General features: G+C 49.7%; 5 protein-coding genes across 5 annotated transcripts; 4 read left to right on the top strand and 1 right to left on the bottom strand.

Moving 5' to 3' along the window:
* The first annotated feature begins 476 nt into the window (after positions 1-476).
* Positions 477-2,050, top strand: flbD (putative MYB family conidiophore development protein FlbD). The gene has a single exon (XM_040946148.1). The coding sequence runs from the start codon at positions 845-847 to the stop codon at positions 1,817-1,819; it is 975 nt and encodes a 324-aa protein (XP_040794975.1). The 5' UTR covers positions 477-844; the 3' UTR covers positions 1,820-2,050.
* A 59-nt stretch (positions 2,051-2,109) lies between these two features.
* On the top strand, positions 2,110-3,387 carry BO72DRAFT_38877 (uncharacterized protein). The gene is made up of 3 exons (XM_040941736.1): positions 2,110-2,805; positions 2,907-3,085; positions 3,287-3,387. The coding sequence occupies exons 1-2, from the start codon at positions 2,400-2,402 to the stop codon at positions 3,083-3,085; spliced, it is 585 nt and encodes a 194-aa protein (XP_040794974.1). The 5' UTR covers positions 2,110-2,399; the 3' UTR covers positions 3,287-3,387.
* BO72DRAFT_38790 (uncharacterized protein) lies at positions 3,018-3,447 on the top strand. Its single transcript, XM_040941692.1, has one exon. The coding sequence runs from the start codon at positions 3,174-3,176 to the stop codon at positions 3,405-3,407; it is 234 nt and encodes a 77-aa protein (XP_040794973.1). The 5' UTR covers positions 3,018-3,173; the 3' UTR covers positions 3,408-3,447.
* Positions 3,448-13,927: 10,480 nt separating this feature from the next.
* Positions 13,928-15,978, bottom strand: BO72DRAFT_502378 (putative glycosyl hydrolase; the record flags this gene model as incomplete). The annotated part of the gene is made up of 2 exons (XM_040949062.1): positions 13,928-15,015; positions 15,096-15,978. 2 exons carry the CDS (start codon positions 15,976-15,978, stop codon positions 13,928-13,930), a joined length of 1,971 nt encoding a protein of 656 aa, XP_040794972.1.
* A 991-nt stretch (positions 15,979-16,969) lies between these two features.
* BO72DRAFT_482059 (NCBP3 domain-containing protein) lies at positions 16,970-18,996 on the top strand. Its single transcript, XM_040947710.1, has 2 exons — positions 16,970-17,485; positions 17,560-18,996. Exons 1-2 carry the CDS (start codon positions 17,417-17,419, stop codon positions 18,841-18,843), a joined length of 1,353 nt encoding a protein of 450 aa, XP_040794971.1. The 5' UTR covers positions 16,970-17,416; the 3' UTR covers positions 18,844-18,996.
* The last annotated feature ends 47 nt before the right edge of the window (positions 18,997-19,043 follow it).

Raw genomic sequence — 19,043 nt, 5'->3', positions numbered from 1 at the left:
TAACAACCACCTTTAATTTTTTTGACAATCTTTTTTTGTCAGAAAATAGAAAAATAAAAAATAAAAAAAAACATTCCTCCGACAACTGTCAGCTCCGAGATCTTGGATCAGATCTTCTCCTATAGCGTGCTGGTGTGGAGCAGTAACCCATTTTTCTCTGACCCGTCTCCCTGGTCATTGTATCCTTCTGTTGCTGCTTGTTGCTATAATAGAAGATCGTAACCTTTCCATCTCCATCCCTCCTTTACTTGACTATTGTTAAACTGTCCTTGTCAACATCTCTTAAAGTCCCGTCGGGTCTCACTTTACCTCTCATCCTATATCTACCATCCCCAGGGACGCACCTTCGAACCTTATTCCCTTGAACAAACCAATTTCCAAGTCCCTCGACTCTCGATCTACTGCTTGCATCACCCAGCTGCTTGGATCTGTGGTCATTGCGCCTTACTTCTTGCCTACCCTTTCAGCTGGTGTTAGTCCTGCCTTGTGCACTACAGTACCTTACCACATACCGGCTACCCACCTGCCTGCCGACTACTAGTGGTAGTACTGGACTTACACTCCGGAAACAACCCCACGGTAAGACGCCCTTGGCTATTTCACTCTTCAGTCGTGCCCCACCCGCCCATACATTATCTCCAACAGTATCTGCTCGCTTCCCTTCTTCAACACCCTTTGTGTCTACATCGGTGCTGTCCAACTGTTATCATTCCTGTTTTTTCTTTCCCTTATTCCCTCCGATCATCTCTTGTGCCAGAAGTCTAATCTTCATCTCACAGAAACTCAATCTTGAATCTTGCTCTCCACGGTTCAGCCGCCCCTTGCAGTTTCATTTCCATCCACAATGGCACCTACTCATCGTCGTGGACCCTGGGTCCCAGAGGAGGATCAGCTACTCCTACAGTTGGTTCGCGAACAAGGCCCCAACAACTGGGTTCGTATTTCTCAGCACATGCACTATCGTTCTCCCAAGCAATGCCGGGAGCGATTCCACCAGAACCTGAAGCCCTCATTGAATCGCGAGCCAATTTCGGCTGAAGAAGGCTTGATGATTGAGCGCATGGTGAATGAGATGGGCAAGCGGTGGGCTGAGATTGCCCGGCGCCTGGGGAATCGTAGCGACAATGCGGTCAAGAACTGGTGGAATGGCAGCATGAACCGCAAGAGACGAGGCCTGCCCACTTCTCCTCACTCCGGACGCACTCTTCACGGACGGATCGAAGCTCCCTATGCACGCACTTCTTTGGCTCTGAGCAGCCCCATTAGCCGATCCCGCTACTCCTCTATCTCCAGCGAGAGACCGATTCCCTCCTGGACCAAGTCTCCCTCTTCCCGCCGGGAATCCTTCTCAGCATCTTCGATCAACTGCCCTCGGCAGTTGACGCCCATCTTTACCCTTCCCGCCCTCAACCGCCCAGTGGAAACGCCTTTGACTTCGCCCACCTACTCAGATGCCCCCTCAATGGAGCCACCATCGATGGTCTCGGATCACAACTCGGTCTCTTCCTCGCCCAGAACCGTCGCCTCTCCTCAACTTCTCCCTGTGCCGGTGAGTGTGAGACACCTCTATGGCGATGCTCGCAGACAAAGCGCATCATCCTTCCAAACAACCGACGAAAGCTACCTTCCCAATCCCTACTACGGCATCAAAACGCTGGAACCCCTTTCAGATCTGTCTTTCAAGCAACGATGGACTTCCGACTACCAGCCGTGGAACCGACCATCTTCGTTATCATCACCTACCTGGTCTGTCGCTTCAGAAGATAAGACCGACTCGCCACGTGATTCCCGCATGGGTCTGCAAAATCTGCTCAACTGATTTACGGTGGTCCTTTCGTTGACCTGCTGAGAACGATTGCATGACTCCTTCTACTTCGCCACGATATCTCCAGCCAATTCTCTGTATATTTGAGAGCTCCGACCGACCCTTGTCACTCTTTCCTGATCGTTTCCCTATTTTTTCCTTTGTATTCATACCATGTACATTGTTTTCATCTATGGTTCGGGCTATTTCCACGGCGGGTCACGTGGCAAGCGACCGAACCGTTTTTCTTACGGTATGAGAAAAGTATTCGGGAGAACATCCGGTGTTTCTTTTTCTGTTTGATCTCTCCTTTGTTTACTGATGACCTTTTAACTATGGTGCGCACTTCTGGGCATAGAGCGGGCCAATGTCGAAGGAATGTGTTTTGTATATGTCGGTTCTAATTCTTTCGGCCATTTTGTGAGCTTGGATTTGGTAATACCCCATTGGTTGTTTTTGGTTTATTACAATATTTTGTCACGCGCGGGAAGAGCATTATTACTATTATTATTACACCTTAATAATACCTTAATATTCTCTTGACTTGGAATCATGTACCGTCCACATATCCACTCAGAGCATCACGTATCCTCGGATGATTTTGCCCGAACCGATCCATGAGAAGCGCCGTCTCGACCGTTGCATCATATTTGAAGGAGAGCAGACTGGGAACAAATCAGAAGGGGGAAGTTGTCCGGTTCCCGCGACACACAGCTTATCCATCATCCAGGTGGCTGGCTGTCATCAGCCCATTCTTCGCCAGTCAACGGCCATGGGCTCACGCGGTTGCGCGCAAGGGGCGGCGCACAAGTTACGAGGAGGCGAAGAAGACGAACGAGGCAGACAGAACAGACACGGACGAGTCAAAGCAAAATGGGCCGAGCAGTCCAGGGATTCAACGTCTGGATCAAGAAACACGCATCATGAACCTGGAAAAAAGAAAAACCCACAGAACACAAAACACGACGAAGAAGACGAAGCAAAAGCAATCCAGGTAGACTGTACTGTAACACCTTCTCACATACACAGACTTGCGCATGGAGCTGAGGATCGATAGGTCTATTGAGAAGCGCAGCTGACAACCATCCTTCTTCCTCCCTAGTATGGAACCTCCTCTCATCCCCTCAGAATGGATGCAGTGGGTGGTTCATGCATGGCTCGACTACCAATGGTCGGATGTTGACACCCGCTTCCTTTACCTACCAGTCTGCAGAGTGGATGTGGGTGTGTGTGAGTGGGTTGGCCCCAGTCAGGATGCTCGGGGAGGTAACTTACTGGTAGGTAAGGTTGATAACCCAGAGAAAGTTTATCCAGGGACACTCAGGCTGGCCGAACTGTGATTGACTTTGGAGGGGGGATAAAGGCTTGCATGATTCGCCAGTGCCCCTCCTTGACCATCTTTCCTTCCTCCTTTCTCCTTGTTTTTTTTCCCTCTCTCTCTTTATCTCATTGCGCGTTTGCAGCCGTCGCTAACGGTAGAAGGAGGCATCGGCCTCGGCCTTGTAACGGATGGAGCGAACTGCAGACTTGTCCACCGGTGATTCACAAGTGGCTGCAGGAGATCCTATTTTGTTTTTCACCAGCAGCCTTTGGAGAAAAGTAAATCTAAAAAAGCACCTTAGCGGACCACGTTAACTTTACCCCCGTCCCCTCTTGTCACGGCTCAAGAAACGTCCCAACCGTCTATTCCTGTCTCGGTGGAGCCATCGCATGAGCGACATCAAGGAGAAGCAACCATAAGGAGGAGAGGAGGAGGAGGGGGAACGAAGAATAGGCAAAGGAATCCATCGCGCCACAGGAATGTCTCCCTCGGACTCGGCTCTCATGTGCCACCACCCACTGGCCTAGCTCTAACCAGTAGGCTGTCCGCATTACCTAGCATCCTCTTCTGGATACGGTCATGATGGATCAAGGAAGGCTCCCTACCACCGTGGACTATCTGCCTGACTCGCCACTACGCTACGAGCAACACAAAGGCTACATCTTCTTAAAACACCCATTCCCCATTCGCTGACTGCATACTAATCATGGAAGCACCCTGCCTGACTCATGAATGTCTGGACCTTTTTTTTTTACCTCTGCTTACCCCCCCCCCCTCACCTATCCGTTCTCTCTCTCTCTTTAAGCTGGGGAGCGGGAACCTGGCATGTTGGTTATAGACTAGGCTATAGAGCCCAGAGCTGTATGCCAACCAGTCTGCATTGAATCTCCCGGGGACCTTGCCCGGTTTTTTCTTGCCCGTTCCAGCCCAGTCCGCTGAGCTCTAGGTAAGTAAGCTTGGAACTGTGTACCTGGAAAATCCTATCGATGTGATGCTAGGTAGGTCACTTTATTCTGTCACTGAGACTGTCTCAAACAAACGTCCCTACCGGTTTAGCCTTGAGGCCATGTATGTATGTATGTATGTACAGTATATGTGTACATATTTTCTATTATGCATGTTACGGGTATTGCTTCCGCTACGAGGTTACCTTCTCTCCAGGCGCTCGGGTTCAATCAAACACAAATGCGATGATCTACGATATTCCCGTGCACCACTCTTCAAATCTCAACCCACCCCCGGCCGCTAATCCCCGCTCACTCTCGATTCGCCGCAGTTTGCCTTTAGGTCTGGGCCGTTATCGAATGCTTCTTTTCCTACTCCGTACACTGTACTGTACACATGACCAGTGCAGTTATTGGATGTCAGTGCTTCATCTACAAGTATATGGATGGATGGACATTAATTGTTACACAGGTTTGTTCGTGCCCCATGTATGTATACACATAAGTGGATGAGTATACACCCCAGACTGGGACCGTTATCCCTTGTTTGTTACACCAGGTGATATATAAAAACCCCAGTGGAGCAGAATAGACGGAGCAGGAGTGGGATCTTGACTGAGGAAAGGATTCATTGTGGGGGAAGGAAAAGAGCATTCTCCATGAGTCGTGAAGTGGAATCCTGTTCCCTGTTTCGAACAATAAAACAAACAGGTTCAAATATAGCAACCGAAACAATGCTATTTAGGAAGGTTCGACCCGTGACGATTAAATAATTATCTAGGGAGTGCACCACAACAAGTGGAAGATGACGATAGGGTTAAGTTCAGTTTTTCTTTACTTTCCAAACAATTCAATTCCTACTGTAGAAGAAAACTATCTGGGATTGATTTACTCAGTACAAGTAAGTTAGTCTACACAGCCAAGAGATGGGGCTACGCTACTTACCGCCGATCCTCACAGCTGCTGTTGATTTGGAATTCATGAGCATTAGCGTTGCACTTTCCCTGTTTAGGAATAAATCAACACCGCAAAGAATGTTTTTTTTTCTCTCTTTTTCAATTCTCCAACAGCCTGCCCAACGTGACGTATTTGCCAGGTTCATTCTTCATCCACTTGCAACTCCATTGTGACGAATGAATCTTGTGAAGTTCACTTCCTTACTAGTCAAGCTACCTAATTAGGTTTAGTTCTAGAGGGCTTGAGTTGGTGGTGGTGGTGGTGGTGGAACTGGTGGGTCGTTATCATCGTGACTCGACTTCTGATTTTGTCCACAAACCACCGTTCTTACTGTGTACAGTCCTCTCCTCCAATGGACCCCCGACAATCCGAACAATCAAACACAGTGGACAAGAACAAGAACGAGGCTGATTGATGCTGCTTGCCAGTGGATCGCCCGGTGGAAAGGAAGAAAAACCGTTCCACGATTTGCTGAACATCAGGAACCGAATCCCAGTACGTACACCTACCTGTACGTAAATACTGTTTTTTCTGTACCAGTCAACTTTTACTATGTACCAATGTACTGTACATTTCCTACTCTCCTCAACAGACCCCTTCCCTGCAAGCTCTTTGTCACATAATATAACCTATACTCGTCATGGACTATATGAATTTAAGATTAAAGAAACCGCTGGCCAGTTTGATTGACGGGTGTTTATTGGGTAGTTGTGTTAAATTGCTTTACTTAATATCATCTATCCAAATTGCCCCTAGACAAGATCGAAGCTCAGCCTGACAGCTGAAACTGATCTCCACCCACGCACCCACACACATAACACACACATATACGGGCTTTTTGAGCACGAAGGGGCGGGGGAAACAGACCAAAAAAAGAAGCCGCAATCCCGCCTTCCTTTCAGCTTCCAGGACATTATGTACATGAGGATCGATTCTTGAAACAAACCAGAATGTTTCTCCAACCTTCGATTGCAAAAAGCAAACTGGAAAGAATTAATCTGTTACAAACAAACAGGAGGACCCCTCTTCCCGGGAGGGCCCAAGATTTTCCCAACAAACACGATCTGCTTTGCGGTCTGGCGCGGGCTTTAATCTATTTTGTGGGGATTTAGTGCCCATCTCCGTAAATTGGAACTTGGACGAGTATACAAAAGGTTTTTTCTTTGTTTCTTCTAATTTTGGTCTAGGGTTTTCGAATAAAGGAAAGGGGTGTGGAATACACATATCATTGATCCATGATCATAATGGGATTCGAAGTATCATCCAGTCAGACCATGGAGGTAGGGGTAGAGGGAGGAAGCATTGAGGCTGGCGCGGAGTTTCTGTGATCGTCAGTTGTATGCAGCTTGATGCATGGATCGGGGAGCTTTACTTGGTTCCAAATAGATTACCGGTGACCATAGTTTAATATCATCATCACCTGTGAGATCCCCTCTCCCTTCAAGAGAAGACCAAGCCACCCCCATATCGCAGCAAGTAGTGTAGTATATCTCCAGCTTCTGCCTAGATCCCGACTCCGTACTCCGTACCTAGCTGCCTGATCTGCCCGCATCCCGACAGAATGTAATAACAGGCGGTAAACCAAGATCCCGAGCTCTAGACCTTTGTTCCAAAACGGAAAGAAACCACCCATCCATCCATCATAAGGGATTGGGGGCCGATTCTCCCTCTCTGTCTCTCTCCTGCCTTCTCATCTAACTATGGTGTAGTTGGTCAGTTAGCTTCAATGCTCCATTAATAAACCCTTATGAAACCAGTCTTCTTGTCCTTATGCATGAATCGTATGTAAAATAAAGCCTGGAGATAACGCCCGATTACTTGATTTGGAAGGCAACGGCCCAAGCCTTGGAGTGACCGTGCCAGGACCGTGACACAGCCATAGTAAGGTACTGTGGTTCGTTAGGGTTCCCGAGTTGAGTGTGTGACTTAACTTCAGCCAGCCAACGGCGTTGCCGAACCCAACCAATTCACCTTTTCTTCGAGTATTTCTACGGAGTAACGTAGTACGTACCTTACTGGTAGGACGTCTCGAAAGTTCCCAGCAGTGTGGGAAATCACCTAGGGTGACTAGTACCGACCGTATGACCGTATACCTATACTAAATGATCTCCCGGTGGTCCTAGCTTGACCGCCCTCCCCCAAAAAACCGTTTTTCTTTTTTCTTTTCTTTTCTTTTTTTTTTTCGGTTGGCAAGCGACCGCGCGAGCTCCAAAACTAAAACAAAATCCAAAGCCAAAGTGAGACGGGGGGGGAAACACATGCTCCAAGAACCAAGACTCGAGCTAGTGTCTGATGTGAAACGGCCGCGTCAGTTTGCGAGAAGGTGAAAAGCTAAAAATGAATCTGTGGCCCGGGTTATCCGGTTGGTAACTAGGTGTAGTATTAAAACATCTGGAGTGATGGTTGAGTTGATTGGAGCTCTCGACGTCCCGCTAACGTATCGGATATCGCGATCTCAAAGTCCGCTGAGGCGGAGCCCTGGTGCAGGGGAGTCCACTGCTTTTTCAGCGATAGGATGGCCCTTAACGGTAGGGTCATTGTCTTCGCTACTAAATACAAAGAAATATTGATTGGGAGTTTGCTTTATCCTTTTCTCAGCCTCCCTGTACGCTCCGCTTTTCGGAAGTCGATGAGGATTGAGGAGGGATCGGAATCGGAAGATTAATAGTTACTGTACTGACACATGGTCGCACTGCCACCATCGGTCGGTCGTCTATGAGTGTGATGGAATCGGCTGCTCTAAAGCTCCGGGTGGTGGGGCTGACTCTTGACTTCCGTTGCTACTATCGAAAATAATGCGGATATGCCTTCCACCCCTACACTTTCTTACCAAGTTACCAAGCTCAATAGCTCAGAGTAGTGGCTGATATTATGATGGAGGAGGATGTAAATGATGCTCGAGTGCAGGCATCTTGACTTGGAAAAAATGGGCTCATCAGTCAGCACATCATCATCATCATCATCATGACCACGACCACCTTGTTGGGGTTCTTGTTCGCCCCCTCGTCTAATTTTCCACTTTCGAAAACGCCTGAATCTCTTGTGACCCCCCCCCTAAACTTTGTCCATTCTCATTTCCTATACAATAGATAGAATTTCTGCCAAAGTCTCTTGGGAACCAAAAGCTCGTCTCGAGGGAAGAATGTGGAAAGAAGCCGAAAGGATAACCTTGTTGACGGGCAGACGGTACCATAGCGTCGGGTACATCCGATTTAAACCTCCTTCCTGCCTGCAACGGACAATCAAGAAACTTTAGTTACTTCCTGGGCTCGACACAGAACCCAAAATTCGGGGATATCATCGTTCAAGAACCACCTCGATGCCTGGGACATAACGGGCGGGCTGCTACCATGGATCATTGTTCTCTGGTATCTTCTGCTTGCTCCTCCCCGAAACCAGAAGAAAAGCTTTCCCCCTCTTCACTTTTGATCCCCCCCGGGGTTCCACGCGTAATGGGCCAAGCAGTTATCAATCAATCATCGATCAGTATAGGTCATTAAAGATAAATTAAAGAGACCTCTTGCATATACCTCATCGAGCATAGTCGCTGGATGCTAAAGCACTCCCCCTCTTCTCTTCCCCTCCACCCCCCCGTTATCTGCCCGCATTTCCGATTCGCATCATTCGCTTTCTCATGATCGGGAGGATTTTAATTTGATATGCTTGGAATCGTGGGCGGGTCGGCGCCCCTCCTTTCACTCCTCCCCGTCGAAGAAATTGACCCCGCGGGTACCAAGCAACAAAGGAGATTATGTACTGTACGAATACGTAAGGTTTCGGATATGCACGATTCTGACATACACACACTCTCTGCCTACTGCAGCACAGTTCTGTCAAGCTTTTAGTGGCAGTATCCGAATCCCAACTCAATTATAGTGTTAACATTGTGACAGTCCGCGCCCTGGCCCCAGTATATCTATATACCTTGAACAACTTTAATCCAGAGGATCAAAAATGTTCTTGTTTACATGCTGTGTTCTGTGGTTCTTCTGTCTGCTTGTGTCCGAAAGAGGATATGGAATTGAAGAATTGTGATGCATTGCAGAACACGGCCCTTTCGTCACTCAGACCGATTGGTACCCCGTGCCGTTCCTGTTTTTTTTTTTTTTTTTTCTTTTTTTTTTTCTCCTTCTTGTTCAATGTCCCGTTTAAGAACTGATTCTAATTGACTACCTCGTACGTGCACTCCAAGTTGATTTACCTCTGAACGGGAATCAAAGTCTCGAATCCATGATATTGAGCATCGGTATGGAAATTCGCCGACTTTCCGTTCCTTCTTCTTCTTCTTGTTCCTCCCATCCTCCCCATAATTCAGCTTTCAACCCCGCCGGTGACCCCTTGGACCTCCAAGAAGGAGAAGTAGCTAGAGGAAGGAAGTGGGTTGGGAAAAAAACCATAAACGTGAGAAAGGCTGGAACAAGTGGATTCGCCCCATTCCCCTTCTTCCTGTCGAAGGTGCCAGACCAAAGGTCCCGGGTAGGTAGGTAAGTAGCTTGGCTGGGGCTGGGCTGGCTGGCTGGCTTTGTCGGGGTTCAGAAAAGAAAGAGATGCAGTGCACTACTAGTTACTACGGACCTACGGCTGGGAGGGCCTGGCTTTTCTTTTGGGACAGGTTTAGCGCCGCGCGCCGGGGCCCACTGGGCAATTCTGATCGATGCCAGCCAGCAGGAAAGATGGGAATCCATCCATCATGGATGGGGAATGGGAAACCCAGCACAACGTTGAGATCAGACTCAGTTGGACAACCCTCATTGGCTCTCGGAGCATCTCGGTGTGCACGATGATCGACTTTGCTGGATTAGGATTAGGGTACCCGCCTTGCCGGTCCGCCCGTGATCGGCAACGATTTTCATTTATTCTGAAAATGCCTTTTCTCTTTTCGTCTAGAATCATGGGCAAGGAAATAAAAGTCACTGACCTCATGCGGGTATCGATACGAAGACGGAGAAAAGGCGGAATACACAGAAAGTACGGAGCCCCCGTGTATTGTACACAATGGTCAACAGATACATGTACAGTACGGATCGGCTGAATTTCGACGCCATACCTGCCTATCGCAAGCCATTCCCTGACGTTTTACGGAGTACCGTGTACTATGGAATTGTAGTCGATTCTACCTTCATTATCTTGATTGTCCTGCTGGAGCTGACATCTACAATATAGACCCTTCACACAGATCCCCTTTCAGATCCAGATACAGAATACATATATAGAAGTCGTGGTGCGCCCGATGGCCCCCCCCTCGCCCATTGGCAAAGCACCACCCACGCGACTTTCCTCCGCCGTACAACTGCGCAGGGACCAAAGGACAACCTGTGGGCACAAACCAATTACCAGATACGGAGAAAGTCAGCGAGAAGGAACGGCATCTATAATAAGGGAAGGGGGAATTTGGCGCTCAAGAGTGGACCGACCCCCCTTTGGGCTCCGACTTTTCAAGGTTGGTATTTCCGTTTCACCCTTCCAGAGATTCTTGCTGTATTGTACATCCCGTGCAGTACTGGGTAATCCGCACTCACCCCGTTACCAGTACAGTACTCTTCTGATACTGTACTGAACGGAACCCTGTGACTAAAGACACTAGTTCCTTTTTCAGGTTCCCGGCCTCCCCCCTCAAAAGGGGAAAGAGGGAGAGGGCCAAAGCACAAACTGCTCAGGCGCAAGGGGTTCTTCTTTTGCAAAAACACAAAACTCAAAAAAAAAAAGTGAAAAAGAAACCTTCCCACGTGGACTCGTCAGATACGGACCGTTGCGGGCATTTTCTCGGTATTGTCAGGGTAGTAAAACTTCGCTCCATTGTTTCTTGGTTTGTGAGTGTGCGTGTATTGTTTGTATGGTTGTAGATATGCTCTTCCCCAATACTTTTGTCTGGTTCTTAACTTGTCTCCTGATGTCTGATCCTGACTCATGAAGTTAACCATGTAAAGTGATTGTCTTGTATGAACACATGGGAGCACTGTTAGCGGGACTTGTCTACGGAGTACTTTGACATAGCAATAACCATGGCCACCAGGGTTACCCGGGCTAGTGTTTAGGGGTGGGTTGATCCAATCGCGTGGGATTCTTTTTTCTTCTTCCTCCTGCTGCTGCTGCTGCTGCTGCTGAATGCTACGCCACCACCAAGAGCAATTCAGCTGCAAGAGAAAAAAAAAGAAAAGAAAAGAAAAAGGATGCCATTCAGCTGGTTATATTGTCCAACCAAGATACGTTCCTCATAGGATGGGGGGGAAGTCTGGCCTACGAACCCGATCGATCGGGGGACCCGAAGTGGTTCTTGCATCATTCTTTTCTCCCCCCCCCCATCTTGGTTCGATGATTGTCTTACGCTGGTTCTTGGGGTGATTCTGGGTTATTTCATGACTCGCAGTTTCCAAATTATGTCAGGGTAGTTCATGAGTGTATAGGGAGATCGTTGTGAGAATGAATTGTTTTAGCGCTTTTCATTTTCGTGGTTTCGCTTGGTATGAGTGTTATCATTCTCCTTCCATGTGCGCGGTACTGTATAGTATGTACAGTACTATACGTATACAGTGGCCTATTGTCACTTGCTTTCCAGGAATTCATCAGCTAGTCCGGAGTTATTTCTCACCACTAGTTAACTTATGTCGATTTCTCAAGCTAGGTAACTCTCCAAACTCCCCAAACTAGGCAGGGCTGATACAGATGATCTACGTCTACTACTTGTTTTTCTTGTCCTGTAGGCCCGTGTATCCAAAAGTGGATGCACTCGCCCTTTCCCCACGGATAAGTATAGACGAAACAGCTGGAGGTTACAATTCTTATGCTCGGTACCAGCCTTCTTCCTCTCTTCGCCTCTAATCTTAGTGACATTCACGTCAGAACGCCCCTATACTCCTGACCCCCTCAATGCGATTTCCTGGAATCGACGGAGGGATGGGAGGTGGGATGGAGTTTCGTAAGAATATGATGATGATAATAGTATCTTTGCTGGTTTGCACCACAGTGTAGGGTGTTGTGTATTGTATCATCCCTTTCCCTTAAGTCCCACAGTTCTCTTTCCATGGTGCAAGCAGAAAAGGAAAAACACTTGCATGTGGCAATGACAGAGCTGAGGTTGGCGGGGAGGGGCGGAATCCGAATGAATCTGATCCACCAGTTGTAGGAAGAGTAGAAAGACAAGCATACAGACACAGAGACACGCAAAAGGAAGCAAGCAATACCAATACCAGCTGATCTACATCACATCCACTACGGAGTAACTAGACACTCACCCCACTGATACCAGTCCAGAGTGGCACACAAGAAGCTTCTTATTCTATTCCGTTTGAAAACAAGCACGAGTACTGTACTGAACCTATTCTCTGTCACCAGTAAGCAAAAGCTGCTGCATGAACAGAGATTCAACACACACACACACACACTACACAGGGTTGACGGTCTGTGTGTGTGTGTGTGTGTGCGTATGATAAGCAAACAACTCAGAAGCACAATCTCCAGGTCCTCGAGCTAGCTACGTCTCCCTAGCTGTAGTAAATCTGTGAGATGTGGAAAAGCCACGCGCCATTGCTGATGACCACATTGTTTCTATTGTGTCCTGCTGAGCTAGTAGCACTATCTGTGTGTCACGGAGTGCCAAATCCCTTCTTTCCCTCTAGCTGTTTCTTGCGGGTTCCTTTCTTTTACTTACCTTCGTTAGTCATTCTTCTTTTTTTTTTTTTTCAGAGGCGGGAAAGGATCCTACTTGTCACTTGTCCTGTCTCTTGCCCGCTTTGGACATATCCCCCATCTTGCTAAGGATTCCTTCATGGGCTTGGGCCTCGATGGAAACTCACTAGCTGGTTGGCTGACTGGCTTCGCTGGGTAGGTTTCTGGTATTTCCCACCAGTAAATCAGATCTTGATCCCCCCTCAAAGGTGCATGGCAGGATTTCTAGTGCAGAATAGGTGGTTTAGGAGAGGCTGCGGATGGGGGACAGTCCGCAATATGCGAGTTCGGGCTCAAGGATTGACGAGTGGATATACCAATCATCAAGATCACATCTTTGTATCCTGAGGGAGGTACTTTGCTCCGACTCTGCCTAAACGAATTGTGGTCAATGCTTTTGCTTGAGTTGCTGCTGCGGTTGCTACTGCTCCTGCTGCCACTCAAGTAGTCTACTAGGCCATTGTGGTGTCAGACGACATCAGAGGTGATTTCGTGTTCAAACGACTATAGTACTAACACAGCCAAAGGGGCTTCCTGCTGCCCCTTGCTGGTAGCATGGGCTTCATATTCTTACTTCCAATTCACTAGGCAAATCCTGCACTAGAAAGATGAGATGACAATACAGCAGTAGGTATGAACCGCTGTCGCCGCAACTAGCGAGACAGGTAACCCATCTGATAACCTGTTTACCCCGCCGATTGATTGAAACGAGAACGACGACATCGACTGTAGACAAGTGGATCTGAGCACAAAGAGGTGGTGGATGTTCTCCCATATAAGGTAAGGAGGATTTGTCAATGATCATGCAGAGGAATGTAGAGGTTTGAAGGCAGACCCTCCCATTGCCCTCAGGGTGAATGTGCTTTCAGTGAATAAAGGAGGGACTGGCTTTTTTCATCAGTAATGGTTTTCGTTCGATTGACAAGTCCCTGCATAGCGGATTGAAGGGTCGTCGGTACATGCTGAGCCCGTCTGACATCACCTTGGTCCTCGACTATACTTCCCATACAGGGACCGACAACTGCGGCAATGACACCCACTGCCCCTAGCTCTAGGGTAGACAGGTTCGGAACGGCATTCAAGAACTACGCAGGCCTTGTACTCTCTTGCAGATGTTAGGAATGGGATCTACTGGCGCAATGTGCTGGGTATCTTCTAGAACTCTTCAGCATTCAGTGGAGCTATATCTTCTACAGCCTGGACCTTGGCTCTCCCCGATCTAATCTGAATGCAAACCTACACTCGAATGAAGACAGGCATCGTCTCAATGGGACAAACCACCTCGACCTCGCGTCCTCCTTTCCAGACCTGGTCGTGCTTCTCACCCCACAGCTGCCACGACGCCCCAGCCGGCAGATACGCCGTGATCTTCCGCTGCCCAGCCTGCAGCACGGGCACCACCAGGTACTTGGAGCCGAAGAGGTACTGCGTCTCGCAATCCCAGGCCCTGGGGTCATCTGGAAACTCGTAGAACATGGTCCGCATCACGGGGGATCCCTTCTCGTGCGCTTCCTTCATCAAACCCCGGGTGTAGTCGCGCAACTCCTCGCGGATGCCGATGTACTTCTTGCAGACCTGGTAGACCTCCTCCCCGTACGACCAGATCTCGTTGTCGGCGCCAGACCCGGTGGGTTGGCCTTCCGGTACGGGCTCGCGGTCCCCGTGCAGCCGCATCACCGGACAGAATGCTCCCCACTGGAACCACCGGGTGAAGAGCTCCCGGAAGGCGGGGTCCTTGGGGTCGCCACCGTGGAAGCCCCCAATGTCGGTTGTCCACCAGGGGATCCCCGCGAGGCCCATGTTCAAGCCCGCCGCCAGCTGGTTGCGAAAGGTCGGCCACGAGGAGGCGATGTCGCCGCTCCAGACCAGGGCACCGTACTTCTGGCTGCCGGCCCAGGCGCAGCGGAGGAGGTTGACGATGTTCTCCTGGCCCTCGGCCTGCATGCCCTCGTAGAAGCCCCGGGCGTATTCCTTGGGGAAGATGTTCCCGATCTGCAGATTGCTGCCCGCGTGGTAACGGTAGATGTCAAAGTCGTAGATACCGTACTCGGGCTCCGCCTCGTCAAGCCAGAAGACTTTGATGCCCTTATCGTAGTAGTGCTGCTTGGCCTTGCTCCAAACAAAAGCGCGCGCCTCGGGGTTCGTCGCGTCGAAGTGCGTGATGTCCCCATCGCACTGCATGGCGATTCGCAACCCGCGGTCGTGGCGGATGAGAAGACCGCGTTCTAGCATCTCAGGGTAATTCTCGGATGCGGTTTCGACCGTCGGCCAGATGGAGACCATGACCTCGACGTTCATGTCTTTGAGCTCCTTGATCATCGCGTCTAGGTTGTGGAGAAACAATGGGGTCAGTGTCGAATTCTATAAGTGAGAGTATCTCGACGTCTTCCTACTGGGAATGTACCTGGATCGGGCCAGAACTTGGGATCGAATTTCCATTCTCCCTGGTGTGGCCAGTGAAAAAAGTCCACCACAATGAGATCCAGCGGGACCTCTCGACGCTTGTACTCGCGCGCCACGTCCAGGATCTGCTCCTGGTTCCAGTACCGCAGCTTGCATTGCCAGAATCCGAGTCCGTACTCCGGCATCATAGGAACATAGCCCGTCACCCTGCTGTAGGCCTCGACGATTTCGGCGGGACTGTCACCAGCAATGACCCAGTAATCGAGCGCTTTTGTGGATAACGCTTCAAAGCTCATGGTATTGGTTCCCAACACTGCTCGCCCAATGCCTGGGTTATTCCACAAAAAGCCGTATCCGAGCGAAGAGACCGCAAAGGGTACACTAGCCTGAGAGTTCCGGTGGGCCAATTCCAGGTCTGAACCTTTGAGATTGAGTGACGGCTGCTGGTACTGTCCCATGCCGAATATCTTCTCCTTGGGGTCTAGCGACTCGAAGCGCATTGTAAGATGGAAATCGCCTCCCAGGATGGGTCGTAGCTCTCGGGCCTCTATCTCCAATGCGCTGCATTTTGGGTCCTTGGGGTCCCGACGATGACGGGCATATTCCTCAAGGAGTTTGTTCCCTTTGTGGTCGAAGATGGTTATCTTACCCCGTTTGGAGACAGTTGCTCGAATCTTGCCGTTGACAATGGTTGCATCCTCATTCTTCGGGGTCTCGATAGTTGCTTTAGGTGAATTAATCTCCGAAGTCAATGCCCAGTCTTCAGTGGGCATGGACGCGAGTTTCGTGGCTCTGATACGGAACGCATTCTCGCTCCAAGGCTCGATCCAGAGGGTATGATCATCGAATCGGAAGACGAGTTTGTTGCCTTCTGCGTAGAGCATCGTGTCGTATTTTCAACGCTACCTGGGCAGATTTCGCTGGACAAAAGAGCAGCAGAAAAGAGGAGGATTCCTTTAAGCAACTATGGAGTATCGTTTGATATTTCAGTAGCGGGGTGGCAGACTTAAACCTTCCGCTTTTACAGCTGCAAGCCCCTCATAATAGCCGGTGACTGGACTGACGTCGTGCTCGCAGGCATGGCCCAATTGAAAAGCTAGCACAACGCATTCCGTGGTGGCCGCACTGTTGCATTCGGTGTCACCAGGGTGGTCATTGGTATATCGATGACTGTTTCATTGTTGCTGGATGAAAACCTTCCTGTAGTGGACACATCTGGAGCTCGAATACTGCAGGGCGAGCTAGGCGATGAATCCATATTGATCCGTGTAAGATGCCGATTGGCTTGATAAGAGGGGAAATAGCCTAAATGTGTCAAGCCGTACTGAAGACAGACGAGAAGCGGGGAAGGCCATGGATCCTTGATGACCACCAAGAATCTCGTCTTCCGTTGATCCCTGAATAGTATATACCTGGGCTAGGAGTCTTGAGACACAGCGTGAATTATAGGAAGCACAGTCTGTGATCCTAGGTGGTGATGGCCGCTGAAGGTGTGAAGACCAGTAGTTGACCTTGTTCTGGGCCATGCTCAATGCAGATAGCATTTGTACGGTGGCTATACCCTGTCTTATCTGACGCTGGTGGTATGATGTCTCACTTAGAAAGGAGCGTCGATCAGTAAGTTAGTCATTATTGTGTGAAAGGAGTCAGTCGATTGAGCAGTCGGTAACATCGCCTTTCAGCATCCTGAGACTGCAGCGAATATGTAGTCATTCTGAGAAGTAGTCTCACTAGCATATACTGCTCCGAGGGTATGGCCAGGATTCATTCATCCTGAACAACAATCCAAGCATTCAATATCGTTTAAGGCCGGTGGCGTTGGTAGTATGTCCCATACTGAATCCAGAACACATGGAAGGTCCAAGCTCAATAAGCTAACCCGAGGTCTAAATCAAAGAAGTGTTGTCTGCCAGCTCTAGAAGAGCATGATAGCTAGTAGTTGGAGAAGAAGTAAGCTGCCGTGATTGAAGTGAAAGTGAAAGACGAATGAAAGAGATGAAAGGCATGTATAGAATCGAGGATGGCTTCGGTGGAGCTCCGCCGACGGAACCTCCGGGCGGTGTGGAGGTAGACTTCATGTCGGCCTCAGTTTGCGACCAGTGGAGTTTCCTGTCTGCCCGTCTTCGTTCCAGTTTATGACCCCTGAGTTGCCTATTGCAACTTATTGAAGCATAAGTCGAAGCACCTCTTATTTTCCCAAACCATACAGGTCCTGTTGCACGTCTGTCATTGTTCAGTTTCCCCCTCGCTGGAGATCGCCATTGCGCAACAACCCTTCTCGCGATTCGCCGAAGTTTGTCTTCAACAGCACATTCGACCATCATGGCCTCCATGGACATTGATATGGACCTTGATCTCGGGCCTCTCCCCGAAGATGAGCACATCGATATCGTAAGTCAAGTCGCGCTCGTTAATTAGTAGCCATTGCGAATGCCACACCGCCTAACACTCTTTCGTGTTGCCAGGACCCAACAGCCGCAACAGCTACCACCAACGAAGCCGTCGATGCACTTTCTTCAGACGGACAGTACGAGAAGGTTCACATACGCGGTGTTGACGAACTGACAACCGACGATATCAAGAGATTTGCAAGCGAGAACTTCTCTATTGAGGAACCAAGCCGTGTCGAATGGATCGATGACACCTCCGCGAACCTCTTGTACTCATCGCCAGAGGTCGGCCTCCAGGCATTGGCGGCACTTACACAACCTAATGACGAGGAGGATGTGACTCAATACCCCGCTCTACGTCTACGGTCGGCCAAGCTCCTCGCCTCGCACCCTGATTCCGTGCTCCAGGTCAGATCAGCTGTCATAACGGATCGGAAGAAGCCACGCGCGCACGAAGCCAGTCGGTTCTATCTCATGCATCCTGAGCATGATCCCAGGGAGCGCCTCCGACGCGAGTTTGCGGACAGACGTCAGCACGGCGGTGGTGACAGCAGCGATGGCGACTACAGACGAAGGAGATTCGATGGTCGGGAACTGCGGCGGCGGAGGGACCGCGACGCTGACGACAATTTCAGCGTCAACATGTATGATGACACGCGGGCAGTGAGCGCCGACCGCTCCGAACCATCTCGCGGACGTGGCAGGCGAGAGCCAAGGGATCTGTTTCCCGAGGATGAAGGAGGCTCTTCGGGTCGTCTACGCAACCGCAGTGCTTCACCGGGTCGTGATACATTGATGGAAGGGGGATACGTCGACACAGATCGCCCCAGCTCCCGCCGGCAGTTTCGTGAGCGCTCGCCCCCGCCCAGTCGTCGCAATGAAGGCCGGGAGCTCTTCCCGTCCTCCAAGGCCGGCGACAGCGACTCGAACACGCGCGAGCTTTTCCCGCACAAGACGGTCAAAGAACTCTTCCCCAGCAAGCACAGCAACCATCGCCGATCCGATGCGATAGATGCTGCGGACGAGACAGCTGATCTTTTCGCTCGGCGGATTTCTGTACCGTTCGTCGATGGAGCACAGGACATACAGCCGCAACGAAAGAACAAGAACGTTGAGCTTTTCCCTAGCGACTCAGATTCGAGCGGGCTCAACATCCGTGGAGCTGCAGGTCAAGGTCGGAATGATCAAGGAATGTCTGTTCGTGGTGCAGCAAGCGGTATCTCAATCAAGGGACGGGGGGCGTCTGTTCGAGAGCTTTTCCCATCCAAGTTCAATTCCAATGCCGGCAAGGAGTTGTTTTCGGAGAAGATCGAAGGGCGGGGAGGTCCTCGACGGAGAGCGGAGGACATGTTCAGCTGAGGCATTCTGCATTCTATGTTAGAAAATACCCCTGGAAGGAAAGGCTTTTTTTTGCATTTTCGTTTTGTAATATTCTTATCATTTAGTCTCTATTATGATGCCTTGGGATGGTGTTTCGCGATTCGCAATTCCCTCACAATGACAAATCCCATCTTTGGAAGCTCGATATTATACCCATCTCTGAGATATAAATAATCTGA

Source organism: Aspergillus fijiensis (genome assembly GCF_003184825.1).
Source record: "Aspergillus fijiensis CBS 313.89 unplaced genomic scaffold BO72scaffold_123, whole genome shotgun sequence".
In the NCBI taxonomy this organism is placed as follows: domain Eukaryota; kingdom Fungi; phylum Ascomycota; class Eurotiomycetes; order Eurotiales; family Aspergillaceae; genus Aspergillus; species Aspergillus fijiensis.
The sequence above is the reverse complement of the archived record's forward strand: the minus strand, read 5'-3'. Positions and strand labels throughout refer to the sequence as shown.